Here is a 14,923-nt window from a genome sequence, read left to right on the forward strand (position 1 = left end):
GTTTTCCTCCATTGCTTCATCTTTCCCAAAGAGTCCAGCAAATACATTGACCAAATTTTAGTTGAATTTAACATTAAAAGAATCAAGATGGGGAATACTGCAATGCCTGTCTTGGACAACAGATGGCAATGCAAATACGATTTGATATGTATTCTGGTCTGCTTACAAGCTTCCAGACTTAGTCTCTGTATATGCCCAGCATAAGTCAGTCAGAGCCTTCTTTTCTGTAATGTCTTCCATGGCTTCTCACAGAAACAGAAAGGACATTCTCTGTGAATAGTGGTGGTGTGCTGTACCCATAGGGCCTTTCCAAACAAAGCCAACAACTGCCAACTAGGAGGAATGTCAGAGCCCACTCCTCCTGGAGAGGGCACAGGGCAGGGTCATGTTCCCTTCAGTGAAAGATACAAGGAGCTGGCCCTACAGTCAGAACTCAAGCATATTGTCATCATGATTCTCAAATGGGATTAATCTACTGAGAGGCAAGTAAGGAGAAGATACCTTTCGCATTATCTGAATTGTTTATGCCTGGTTAATTATTTTTTCCCAAGAGAATCAGAGAGTAGGTGGAAATTCAGAATTTCTCTACCAAGAATGAAATTACTATCAAGTTGTATTTTTTTTCCAGCAGCTTTCAGGGTACCTGTATAGTATAGAACGTCATGGTCTATGCATGTGTTTAGTAGAAATCAGGTTTAAGGGACTGTGTGTGTGTGTGTATACTCACACATATAGTTATGTACAGAGTATGATAAGTTAGCTGACTGCAGATCGGACCACATAAGACCCAAGCCTAAAATCCATAAGTAGCTATAGATAAACACACACACACACACACCCCACACCAGTTAATATCACCAAATTCCTTGACTCCAGAACTGTTCTCACAGCTTTAACCAATCATCTTGCTAGGGAAAAATGGGAAAAAGTATATAAATACTTTAGAAAAAACCTTACAAACCACAGGAAAACAAAGTCCAGTCTCCCTTCTTTTTGAATCAGAGACAATGATGTCCTCTCACAGTAAAAAATCAAGCACCATCACAGGAGAGCATAGGCTCCTTGAAGGCAGAGGACATCTGTCATCACCTTAGAGGGTGCTGTTCAAGACAGGTGTTCTTACAAGTCTGCTCAATGAGTAAATGGCTGAACCAAAGAAAGACAAGCATGTACAATGTTGCTATTTTATTAGGGGAAGAAAAGCACATGTGTGACACAGTTGCTCAGGTGCTCTAGAATTAATTTTTAGATCTATCAAAACAATCAGTTATAAACGACTCTCAGTTAGTTACAAGAACAGAGAAATTTCATGGGCTAGACAGCAAACACTTCTTTGAATTTGGGGCAGCATATTTATCTTCATAATTCTGTTTCCCGTGGTTTAGGATGATAATGTATTAGCTGACTTTGTAAACCTGATCCCTGAGTTTAAAATCCCGGGAGTTTAAAATCCATAAGTGGATTCCTGGCACTTTTAGGTAAGACTCGAATCACTGATGCAGCCAGCTCAGCCTGGCTCTGTCAGACTTCTGCTCTCAGCTACTCTCCCACATGTGCCCTCAAGTCCCAGGGTCATCACACCTCCTGGGTCCTCCCTGGATTGTTCCTTCTTCTAAGTCACCTGGGATCTCAGTTTCCCAGAGATAAGGAGGCCGTGTAACATACTTCAGAGGGAGTGCGGTGTCATTTTCCTTGGTAGATTCTGTCACAGACTGTAGTTATACTTTTAGCTTTTGTGATTAATAGCAATCTCCTCCACTGGTATGTGCTCAGTGCCTGATAATTTTATATTGGAAAAAACAGAAGAATAAATGAATGGATGGATAGATGAATGAATTCCTGAGCATGGAGGTGGAAAAAGGGAAACTCAACCTAATTCAATCATGGGAAGAGATCTGTACTACGGGTCAGGAACCTGAAATCCCTTTCCTGATTTGAGTTTACCAATTACCAATGAGTCTGGGCCGTTTGGTTCCTCTTGAGCAGCTGTTTGGTCACCTAAATAATCAGATCATAACACCAGCCCACAGACGCACAGGTTTCTGTGAAGATCAAATGAAATAGCACTTATTTTAAAAGCTAACACATGGTATATAAATATAAGGCGTTATTTTAAATGGATAACCAACAAAGGTGATAAAATTCAATTCCATAATTCAGGCTAAATATAATTTGCAATAATCTTAGAGCAAATTTTGTAATTCCATCAGATTTTTTTTTGCCTGTGTATTTATTTAACTGTTAATTTGAACATAAAGGACCTTAAAATCGTCTGGTTTCTTCAAGTCACAAAAATGTCTTATTGAAGTAATAATTTAAATGCTTAGTTCCTTACACTGATTACAATTTTGAACTTTATTTCAAGGAAACTCTTCTCTCCTGGCCCATTCAGGCCTGCTCCTGGTACACGGAGGAGGCGGCCTCTCTCTCTTTGCCTGTCTCTAGGTTCTTACCCTGCTGCCCCCAGCTTGATCCCCACCAAGTCTGCCCTCACAAGGGCCGAGGTAGAAGGAAGGAGGAGAGGTGAGGGGTAGGAAAGGTCTTCTTGCCTGGCACTAGCATGAGCCAGCGTGTCTCACACTCTGGTGTAGCAGGGAAGGAAAGAGAGGTTGATACTCTCTTCCTGGGGTGCTTTCAAGTATACCCTGAAGGGCCCTCATGGTTAGCTATCTCTCACCTGAAGATCTCCTGGCTGTTTGTCCACTGGGCATCCTGTGGATGGACCTTGAGCCATGTCCTGCAGAGTCCTTGCCATTCCTGGCAGTCACATGACCTAAGCCACCTCCAGTGTTTCTCTCCTGATGGGTTTCTCTCCATGGCCTAACCTGGTCCACGGGAAACACACTTTATACACATCTTTAACCCATCAGCTGTAGCTGGAGAGTGACTTGCCAAGCAGCTGTCTGCTCTGTGGTCATAGGCTATTCAGCTAACCTCTTGTACTTTTTTTTTAACAGTGTCCCTTCAATAACTAGAAACAAATAACAAGATTTCCAGGTGGTCCCGTGAAAGTCTATCTCACTTGATTTTTCACTGGCGGAGACATTTCTCACTTCTCATCCCTCCTCTATGAGGGATGGAGATTCATCTCTCTCTCTCTCTTTCTCTCTCTCTCTCTCTCACACACACACACACAGACACACACACACACACACACACACACACACACAGTCTATCTCGGAGTCTCTAATAGCTGGTTTCTAGCCTCTCAGCCTCTACCCCCTTTCCTAGGCTAGAGAAGGGAGTTCAGTTAAGGACAATAACATTCACTTTGATCACCTCCTTTGCAAATTCTCATTCTGTGATCTAGCTTTTTGCCTTGGACTGTGGGAGTAATCACCTCCTATCATTTTGTAATTAGCCTGCCGCATTTTATACCCTGCTGGTTTACATCCAAACCCCATAAAGACACACGTTGGCTTCTTAAAATGGTTCAGACCAAGTTCTCCTTTTCTGGTTGTTTCTCAAAGCCGTATCACCAGTACCAGGAGAAACACCAATGAAACCATTTCTCTGGTGAACACAAATTCTAGCAGCCAGAAGTGGCAGTTTTCTGCTTAGAAGTCAAAGTGGGATGATTGGAGATATGACTTACATTATTCTCCAAAGACTCTCCACGTGAGAATTCTGTTATGTGTTTACTACTAGAATTCAGAAAGGGAGAGTTAAACTCTAGAGTGTGAAATTAGTGAGCAGAACCTAGAGCTGGATCTGGCCAGTGTTGGCCGAGGAAATAACCCAGCATCCAATTAGAACTGGGAAGAAGAGCAGATGTGGAAAACCGAGTTCTGGTGCCTGAGCCGAGGGTACAGAATGACAGCCTTGAGGGTCGTAGATGCGGAAGCCCACAGCTGCCTGCGGCAATGCGGACGGAACCAAGCAGGAAGTTAGTCGATATCCTACAGCGAAGCCTGAATTACCTTGGGGCCTGAATCCTATCAAACTGGTTTGTGGTTCCTGTTGCATTATAACAATGAACATAACAGAAATGACAGTCTCTATCAATCGGTTAAAACCATGACAGTTAAAAATGTTGCTTTGAAAAGTGGGATGGTGGAGCAAAAGACGGGAGGGTGGGTTTTCACTTTTTTCTTTGACTTTTGGGTTTTCAATAAGCATGCTTCAGTCAAATAATAATAAAATATTTTCATCTGATGGAAAACCAGCAAAATTCAAATAGACCTTGGCAGCTATAATCAGTTAATGATTTCACACTACGCCCAAACTCGGTGAGTTAGAAAGACACTTGCTGAGTTTTGTCCTTCAGTCTATGGATCAGTTGGGTAGTTTTTCTGGACTGGACTGGGCTCACTCATGCATCGTGGTCAGCTGTGGGTCAGGTACATGTTTCTGCTCTTTCATGCTGTGTTTTCTCACATGCTTGGGGGTTGGCTGGCTGAAGGCTGAGGACTCTTGTTTTTCCTCCGTACATACCTCATTCTCCAACAGGCTAGCTCAAGTGTGTTTATGTGGTGGAGGTAGGGTTGGAAATAGTGAACATAATCATTCATGGCCTCTTGAGGCTGAGGCTCAGAACTGACACACAGTTACTTCCATCTCACTCTATCCGTCAATGCAAGACTCAAGGCCAACCCAGATTTAAGGGGTAGGAAATAGACCTTACTCCTTGATAAGGAGCTATTAAAGCACATTGCAAAGAGCACGGATACAAGGAGAGGGGAATGATTGGGACCATTACTGCAACTACAGCATCCCAAAGGTGCCAGACCACGTGAAAAAATGGAAGACGGAAATGAGAAGAGTGCTTGGGAATTATGTAGCCATATTAATGTTTACTGTTAATCAGGTTCTAAAAGTAAATCTTTTTCATCCACACTTCAGTGAGCGAGCTGTAGAGAACGCTCTATCCCCTCTTACATGCCTGGTTCCTACGCATCATGCTAGTACCAAATTTAATATCACTTACTCCAGGAAGCCTGTCTGAATTACCTTCCTTTCAGACAGTGAATAAATCATGTGATTGTTCCCCGCATTTCCTCCTCATATCATTTATAAGACTCTGTTATTTTATTCTCTGTCTTCCCTGCTGGACCAGGAGCTCCGGGTGTGTGTGGGGGGTCTGGTCTATCACGTTTATCTTGCACCCCCAGCACCTAGTCCCTGCATGGCACAAAGTAGATGCTGAATCAACTTTTGTTAAATAAACACAAAGGGATGTGTGACTGAATTAATGAATTCAGTGTGAATGACTGAATTAATGAATGAATGAATGTCAAGTTGGGTATCTATTAAAGAAATGTACACATTTGTGGATATCGGTATTTTCTTGTGACACCCATATCCTTGAGAACCTGGTTTTAAATCCATTCATTGCTACCAAGTGGAAAAGAAACACTGTGAGAAATTAAGATTGCTCTTTGATAGCTACGTATAATGCAGCAAGCCAAGTTCTAAAGCCTGCACCTGATATTTTCTCCAAATTTCACAAGTGCAAACTGAAGAGAATCCAAAAATGGCCTTTACACTGGCCAAAAAACTTGGTTGGAAAATGTACAAATAAATGAAGCACAGGTTGTTGCACTAGTAGTGGCCTTATAACCAATTTATACTCTGTGTAACTAAAGAAAACCTTATCTTTGCAATGCGCTGAGCTTTCCAAAGGAAATATTCAGTCTTAGTCCTAGAAAAAAAATCAGATACCTTTCTAGTAAAATTGAATGGGAACGGAATAAGCCATGGTCTACGAGCTATTACAAGTCAGATTTGTACCAGACGTTCGTATACATTTCTGAGTTTAATCCTCATAATAACCTACATGGTGAGATTTCCTTTATCTTTTCTGTAAAGATAGAGAAACTGGGGCACAGCCGTGTTACATAATTTCCTCAAGCTATTAGCACCAAAATGTTAATTTATTAACATTGTCATAAAGCATGACTTACTTAAAGAAAAAGAAAAACTATATTGATTTATTACGGTTTGCCAGGAATTATTGTTATAAGTACTGTTCCACAATCCCCAGTCCTACTGCCCAATGCCTGCTTCTTGCCTGTTTTTCATTCTTGCTGCCCAACTTGTGCACATGGGAGTCTTCCTGGATATGAATACTTCTGAGTTACGGTTGCCAGGAGGTTTATCAGCAAAGTTAGTCAGTCATTCCAGGTTATCAAGTAAAGTATGGTAAATATGTTTCAGAACTTCATGAATCAACTGGTAATTATCAATTTTCAAAGACTAGGCTCTTAAGTTCAATTGCAGTTCCCTTTCCTGAATCCTAGTTTTCTGCTGCTTTTATTAAATGGTCCCCATTCTGCCAAATCTTCTTCCCAGAGATCCACTCTTAGGTCTTTAGCTAACACCCTAACATCTTTGTGACCTTTCCAGTCTTAAAAGGCATGGTTAGAATATGAATTAGCGTAGAAAATGTCTTTTATGAACCATAGTTTGGGGTGCAGGTGTGCTAAATGTCATGCTGGAGACAGAGCTCTCACCATTCCCAGCAAAACAACCCATGACTCCTTTCTACTTCTCTTGCTACCTTCTTTGTTTAAATTCTGCTCAGTTCAAGGTCCAGCTCAAATGCCACTACTCATAGGAAACTTTCCTTCATTACCACAGACGAGTGAGTCTCTAAGCTCTCCTGCAAAGATACGTGCAAAGGTATCTGGGATCATACTAATAACAAGTATTTATTTAATATTCATTGTATTCCACGCACCATGCTAAGTGTGTTAATATGTTATCTCATTTAATTCTCACCTTTACTTTGCAGTAGTATCTATGAATTAGGTACTATTATCATCCATCTTTTGTGGATGAAGGTCAGAGTGATGACAGGACATGCCCGATGTCATCACTAATAAAAACAGAGTCTGGATTTAAATCCGGATCTTCTGGATGCCCAAACCTCAGTGCTCAATGACTATATTATACTTTATTCACACATTTACAATTAATATAAAATTTCCTCTATTATTCTACAAATGCGGTGTGCAAAAAATGGTGTATTTCTGTTTTCTTCAACTAAAATTAAATTCATATGTTTTCCACTTCTCTGAACTTGTGTGCACAGGACTCCTCGTGGATATGAAGGGCTGACCCATGAATGGTGGTGGAAAATGCTTTCCTTCAATGGATCACGAAAAGGCTGTTCTACAGATCAGAATGTTCTACAGATCAGAATGTATAAGATGGCACCTTTCGTCTTCATCCCACACTGGTAAACAGCGTGCGAAGCTTGGAGTCTGTCTTCCAAGTATAACTATCCCCTTGAAGCATAAAATGCCATATTCTGGAGTTCAGAACCATAAAGCAGAAAGTCCAGCCTCACTGCAAACCCCTTGGAAACTTCACCCTCACTGTCCTCCCTCCCAATCAGAGATTGGGCCACTTTGCCAGGATGCTGAGAAAGGAGTAGGCCACTGGTCCTTACTATTCATGGAATGCCAGACCTCTGTACCTTTTCCAGAATTAAGAAATTCTCCCTCCCTTCTTGACCATCACGGGTCACATGCCTCTTTCTAATCGCCCCTCCTGTTCTCAGCATAGCCTTCTCAAGGACCTGCAGTTTCTAGAAAATAAAAACAGGGGGACAAGATATTTACTGGCACCTGCTGTTTCTGCTGTAACCCAGCCTCTCTGTGATTCAGGGTCAACTGCACACCTCCACCAACTGGTCATCGCTTGATTTTACTTTATTTTATTCTATTTTGTTTTGTTTTCTGTTTTTTTAATTTATTTTTTGAATTTATTTTTTAAGTTTTTATTTTATATTGTATATTAGTTGAATTACAATGTTGTGTTAGTGTCATGTGTACAGCAAAGTGAGTCGGTTATACATATACATATATCTATTCTTTTTCAAATTCTTTTCCCATTAGGTTATTACAGAATATTGAGAAGAGTTCCCTGTGCTACACAGTAGGTCCTTGTTGGTCATCTATTTTAAATATAGTAGTGTGTACATGTCACACAAACCAGAAATGCAAATTGACATCCTTTATGTCTTACTCAGCCAGAGGAAGCAAATTATTTGATTCAATGTTTTTTAAAAATTTAGCTCTATTGAAAAATTGAGAGATTTCATGTTACAGTAATTAAATCTGGGAATTCGGGGTGAGCCTCTCTCATGGCGAGCATCAACTGGTACTGAGTAGCTTCTGTCCCCTTGAGATGCTTCGGTACTTTCCAGGTCACCTGCATCTCCATCATTCCGTCCTGATGTTTGTCAGTTTGCAATAGATTTCCTCTGCAATGCCAAAATATTTCTCCAGGTTTATGCTTCTAACAAATGTGGAAATACATAACTGAGACCAAAAGAACTTCAAGTTTCTAGAAAAATGGGGAAAATATTTTCCTTTGTGAGAGCAAAGAATAGTTCTATGTATGCAATGTATAAGCAAAACATATCTGTTTTGAAGAAGGCACCTCTCCTAATTCACTCACTGATGTTACCTGCCTGTCACCAGGCATCTCAGTTTGCATCCCATGGTGGACATTCTCAGAGAGCAAAAACACACCAGGCTGAATACACAGAAACTGAGGTCATTTTAAGATTGTTTCATTTATAGTGTTAAGGCAAGGCCTCTGAGTTTACTTCCAAAATTGCTTTTCCTGTCAGGCAGGCCTGGCAGGACCAAGTGAGGAGAGGTCTGCCTCAGCCTTTGTTCATCTTCCTCACCCCATGTAGAAAGCTCTCCCTCTATATTTCTACGCAATCAATAATAACAATAATAATAATAATAAATGATTTTTAAACAGACCTGATACAATCCTGGTTAAAGACTCAATGTCTCCCATTAAGCCCTCCATCCTTTTTCCAGCCTGCCCTCATTTTTTGTTCTCTGAATGATTTTAAATGTATAGTAAAAAGTAGATAATAATGAAAATAATACATTTAATTATAATCTAATTCATTTAGGCTCAATAGTTTTGTGTGATAAAGAAGCATAGTAATATCGTAGAGTGGCAGAGACCATGTTTTATGTTTTATATACCCTATAGTGTGTGTATGTATGTGTGTGTGTTTTTGTCCCCAGAAACTATAACAGAGATGGATACGAGCTTGCAAACTATTTGTTGATTGATTTGGTAATTGAAATCTAAATTTTTGTTAATACAATATTACTGGTATAATTTCTACTTTTTTTTTTTTTTTTTTTTTTTTTTGCGGTACGCGGGCCTCTCACTGCTGTGGCCTCTCCCATTGCAGAGCGCAGGCTCCGGACGCGCAGGCTCAGCGGCCATGGCTCACGGGCCCAGCCGCTCCGCAGCATGTGGGATCTTCCCGGACCAGGGCACGAACCCGTGTCCCCTGCATCGGCAGGCGGACTCCCAACCACCGCACCACCAGGGAAGCCCCTAATTTCTACTTTTTCTCATGAGCATTTGGGTTCCAGTCCTCCACCACCTTCAAGACTCTCCCCCTGGGGAATCTCTGCTTTACTAAACAACGATGACTTGAATAAAGTGCCACAGCAAACAGTGGCACTCGCTGTTAATTAGAGCTGAGATCTCCTGACACGCTCACCCACTTTACTTCAGCATTTCCTCCATTCCTCAAAAGAGCTGTTGAGAACAACCATTTCAAGTGGCTAAACTACTTTTGTTAAAGCAAATAGTCTGTGACTGGTAGCAGTTGGTGTGCCTTTGTATGCGTGTGTGTGTCTATGTGTATGTGTTAGTGAAACAGACAGAGAAAGAACCAGAAGCAGAAAGTTGATGGACACAGAGAGGGGGGATTTAAAAGTGGAACTGGGGGAACCTTCTTATGTCTTGAGCATTAGGTGTGGAGCTGGGTACCTCCTTGTTTAGGTAAGAGGGTTATCGGTCGCAGTTCTGGTGTAGTGTAGGAAGGGGATTCATAGTCCAGTGGCCCCGTGTCAAGGAAACAATAATGAAGTGTGAAGAGAAGAGAGATAAAGAGTAAATACTGACTCACTCTCTTTTGTTCCAAAAAAGCAAGTCCAAAATGCTCTCTTCACATAGTTATTTGCCTAGTCTGGACAAAGCCCATCTCACTGATGAGGGTTACTCTTTAGGGTGTACACCATTTGTTTAAAACCCCAAAGGTGCGTGAACTTTATATTCAAATATCAATATTATACCTTTTTTGCTAGTGAAACTATGCCATTTTCTAGTATAGAATTGGCACATTTTAAGCTCTTTCTTTTTAGAAAAATTAAAACTGCGAATATAACACAAATATTTTGCCTTTTCTCCTCTTACCCTCAAAATTGGAATAAAATAGCCCATTCTCAAGGCTCTGATAACACTTTTCCACTCAGACAAAGGTAAAAAGCTGCAGAACAGAAAATAACATGTGTCTTGTTGGAGGATTATAGGAACATTGTTACCAGACCTATCTGTACAGCTGCAGGTACAAAGGATTCTGGCACCAGGAAGTTTCCAACAACCAGCCACAACTCCTCCCCTTTTAGGATAAAAAAAGCTGGAATTCTAACTCAGGAAAGATGGTTCTTTGGGACACTAGTCCACCATCTTCTGGGTCTGCTGGTTTTACAAATAAAGTCATTATCCCTTGCCCCAACACCTCGTCTCTCAATTTATTGGCCTGTCGTGCAGTGAGCAGTAAAAGCTTGGACTCATTAACAATGCTGACTATCCCTGTCTGAGTAAATGGTCTCCCAGTCACCCATGCTTGAAGCCTTGGAGTTACCATTGGATCCTTCATGATGAAAACTGAATTATATTATATCTGTCTTAAAAATATTCAAATGACTACAAAAGTCCACCACATAATGTTCAAAACCTAACCATGATGGGGCAGATAACTGTCCATTGCTTATGCAACACTCCATCCCCATCCCTGCAAATAAGCTGTTGATTTCATTTCCAGGTATAAGGCAGAGTTCCCTTGATTTAAGGGAAAGAAAGGCCCTCTACAAGCCCATGATGTTTCCCAGATCTGGCCAAGTAGATCAAAGAGAGCGTCTGAAGGAGCATGATGCCCAGAAATGTCTCCTCAGCTTGTGATCACAAATATAACCATCAAGGGTAGCAGAAGAGAAGAGTTAGAAGGATAGAAAGTTCCTGGGTCCTCAATGATATCACTAAACAGTTACAAGACTCCTGCAACTGCCTACCTCCAGACCCAGCACTATGGAGAGTTAACGGAAGCCGATATTACTTTAGCCACTGTTAATTGGTACTCTGTGACTGAAAGCATTTCTGTTTAATGCACAAGGCCCTTCAGGATTCTTGCTATCTGGTCCCACCCTACTTTGCAGTTTCTTCAACCTTCCCCAACCCTTCACAGCAAAGGTTCCATCCTGTAGTGTTTTAGATTTTCTTTTAGAAGGCTGACTTATTTCTTCTGTGTCCTCCAGGTGAGCAGCTCTTGATGGTTCAAGCTCTAGCTCAAAATGTTACCTCCTCAAGCAATGATTATCAATCCACCAAAAGCCTCTGATTGTTTTTCCTGAAGTCACACCCTCCCAAGAAAAATTAATTTCTCCTCTGTGTTGCACATTATTTGTATACAACACATTCTATTGCAATGATCCATTCATCTGTCTTGCACTTGCCTTTGAGTCCCCAAATATGAGGATGTCTTACTCATCACTGTTTTCACAGATCCTAGAACACTGGCTATTTTACGTAATAAACACTCAGCTAATGCTTCTGGGTTTTATAAAATACCCGTGGTCACAATAGGAGCAGCTACTATTCATGGTTTTTTTGGAGAGAACTGGTACAAACTTAGATAATCATTAAAAATATACTACTAATAAACCTAAAACTAATCACAATTCCCAACTGAATAGTGATGTCAACCTTCTTTGGGAGTGGCTTTTTTAATTTCTACAAAATGCTATTTGTTCCCTATGTTTTTTTTTTTTCTTTCTGACAAAATGCACAGATATCTTCTTCTCATATACCTATAGATATTTATACTTTACTACCAAAAATATATTTTTAGAGTTCTGATAAATTCACATAATGTTCCTTCTCTGCGAGTTGAACTCACGCTGTTGATTACCCATATGATACATGATATGGCTCCATCACCAAAGCTTCTAGTTACATTTTCAGTCTGAGGAAGCTGTTGCTCTACCTCTGCCTGGGTATTGTTCTAGAGACATCCCTTCCCCAATATAGAGATCATTCATCCTGTTCCAGTTTTTTTTGTTTTTGTTTTTTTGGCTGTGTTGGGTCTCCATTGCCGCACGCAGGCCTTCTCTCTAGCTGCGGTGCATGGGCTTCTCGTTGCGGTGGCTTCTCTTGTTGCGGAGCATGGGTTCTAGGCACGTGGGCTTCAGTAGTTGTGGCTCGCGGGCTCTAGAGCGCAGGCTCAGTAGTTGTGGCGCACGGGCTTAGCTGCTGTGCGGTATGTGGGTTCCTCCCGGACCAGAGCTCGAACCCACATCCCCTGCATTGGCAGGCAGATTCTTAACCACTGCGCCACCAGGGAAGCCCCCCTGTTCCAGTTTTAACTTGTGCGTGACTGTCAGAGAGACCACAGGCTAAACTCATGCTAATTGCTTTCCAAGATGAATATCAGAGTTGAAAAAACATTAAAGAATTGGTCTTTTCTTCAGAGCCCTAACACTCTTAAGGTATAGAAACCTGAAAACTACAGGCAGTTGCTTGATTATTTGCTGTTTATTTCAATTGACAGCTCCCTGAGTCCACCATATAGATCAATCAGTTCAAAGCACACATATTCTGCCTTTTAAAAATTGATGTTTAATAATATTTATCTATTAACAATGCAAAATTGCATCACAGATTTTAATTTCCACTTGTGAATTTAAAGGTGTGTTAGATTATAATTTTCCAGCTCTTTTGACCTACAGGGAAACTTAGTACCTTGCCCAATGACCAGTTACTGTCTTCAGCTTATTACTGATACATCAACTGTCTCATAATATTTACTCTCTCTACTGCCTTCATATCGTCTTTGCTACATTTTTATCCTCAATTTTACTTCCTATTCATTTTTTCCCAGTTGTCTAGAATTTTTTTGAAGCAAAGGAGGCATAAACTCTAAGTTACTTCAACTTTATAAATGAAAACTGCTTTAGATGAGCCCCGAGGATTCTTTTTTTTAAGAAATTTAGTGCAAGACAGTTGGAGTTGTAAGGCCTACTGCATTGCACAGCTCCGAAAAGCACCATTCACTTCTCTATCATCCATGTGAAGAATGTTCCCTGTAGTGTGCCACATGCTGTCACCTCCTTTTGTGTGCAGGGCTATTTACACTGTCTCTATGAGTAGAGACAGAGATATCTGTGGTTATGGTTTTCTAAGTGATAATTTCATAAAAGCAGTTTCTAGACACCCGAGGACTTACCGTCCAGGAGAACATTATCTTTCTTACCTGAGCTGTGGTTTCCTGCTAGCAAGGTGGGGCTCACAGAGCATCTTCCCAGTCTACTGGTGACCACAGGTGGCCCAGGTGTTCCATCCCATTCCTGAGCTTTGATAGGCTCTCTGGAGGAAGATGCCCCATGATGTCCTCTCTCTTTGTTGTCCAACTTTGGTATTGGTTCCGTGCTGTGGCTCCGAACTTTCAGCTCCTCTGCTGATTCTGTGTATTAACCAGAATTATATTCTGTTAAACAAGAGTCAAATCCTTCCCAGATTCCTTAAATATTAAAGAATGATTTTCTAAAATATTTTAAATATATTTTTGGAAACTTAGACTTGTGTTGAAGACTACATTTAAATAAAACAGGGACAGATCACACGGGTCTTTTTTCTGAGCTGTGCAGGTTATTATCAGCAGAAAATAATTATCTCTTCGGAAGTAGAGAACCTCAATGAATATTCAGTATTCTTTAGTAACTCTTCCCTTCTGCTAATCTTCAAGGAAACTTCATAAGGAGCACTTTACATTCCCTCTCTTTACTTTCTCATCTTCTCTTCATTCTGCTACCCACTGTGACATGAATTTAGCCCAGCCACTCTACTAAAAGTGCTTTTGCTTAAATCACCTAGTGCTTTTTAGTTGGCGAATTAAGAAGACATTTTTAAGCCATTTGATTACTCTTTGATTACTCTCTTATTGATATCTTCAATTTTCTTGGCTTCACTGATGGGCCATCTTCCTGTGGTGTGCTCGCTAACACCACTGCTGTGTCATTCATACCTTTTCTTCCTCCGAGAGTCCCTCACGTGTTGGTTGTCCCCAGGGTTCTAGCTTAGCCACTGTTCTCGCTCTACATATATTCTTTCTGTGATTTCATCCTCCAGGATTCAACTAGCAATTGTCTGATGGCTAGTGATTTCTAAATAGTTTATCAGAAGTCTGGAACATTCTCCTGAGCTGCAGACTCATTTATCCAACTGCCTACTGGATGAGTCCATCTGGATGCCCCTTAGATAACACAAATTTAACATTCACGTACTGTACTGACACCATTTCTTACTAAACTAATGGTTCCTTCTGTCCTGCCAAACATCCAAGCTAGAAACTTATCTGTCTCTTTCTTTAACCACTACTCTCCAAATCCATCAGTCTGCAAATTCTACAGATTTTATTTCTAAATATCTTGTTTTCCCTTCTGTTGCACTTTGTATCATGTCTACCTCAACTGTTCTGGCTCAAGCTCTAATCATCACCCTTGAATTATTGCAACCTGCCTCCTTGACTCTGTCCTTGACTCCCCAAAATACAAGCTCCGTAGACTGCCAAAGTGATCTGTTTAAAATGAAAATCTGATCAAGTGTTTTTTTCAGGGACTAGATGCGATGGCCGTTCTGTAAGGCATGTACAGAAGTGTTTAAAAGCATATGTAGTTTGGGATTAACAGAAACACACAGCTATATATAAAATAGATCACCAACAAGGACCTACTGTATAGCACAGGGAACTTTACTTAATATTTTGTAATAACCTATAAGGGAAAAGAAGCTGAAAAAGAATATATATATATATATCACTTTGCTATACACCTAAAACTAACACAACATTGTAAATCAACTATACTTCAATTTT

At 40.6% G+C, this 14,923-nt stretch overlaps 1 protein-coding gene across 1 annotated transcript in view; it reads right to left on the reverse strand.

Annotated features, from left to right (window-relative positions):
- Positions 1–14,923, reverse strand: part of NYAP2 (neuronal tyrosine-phosphorylated phosphoinositide-3-kinase adaptor 2) — a 109,094-nt gene that overhangs the window by 16,446 nt on the left and 77,725 nt on the right. Inside the window, exon 3 of the mRNA XM_022567829.2 lies at positions 13,304–13,513. Coding sequence (XP_022423537.2) covers positions 13,304–13,513 — 210 coding nt within the window. The remainder of the gene's footprint in view (positions 1–13,303; positions 13,514–14,923) is intronic.

The sequence above is a fragment of the Delphinapterus leucas genome, chromosome 8 (genome assembly GCF_059928025.1).
Source record: "Delphinapterus leucas isolate spDelLeu-1000000601 "Yukka" chromosome 8, BTC_Dleu_Yukka2, whole genome shotgun sequence".
NCBI lineage: Eukaryota > Metazoa > Chordata > Mammalia > Artiodactyla > Monodontidae > Delphinapterus > Delphinapterus leucas.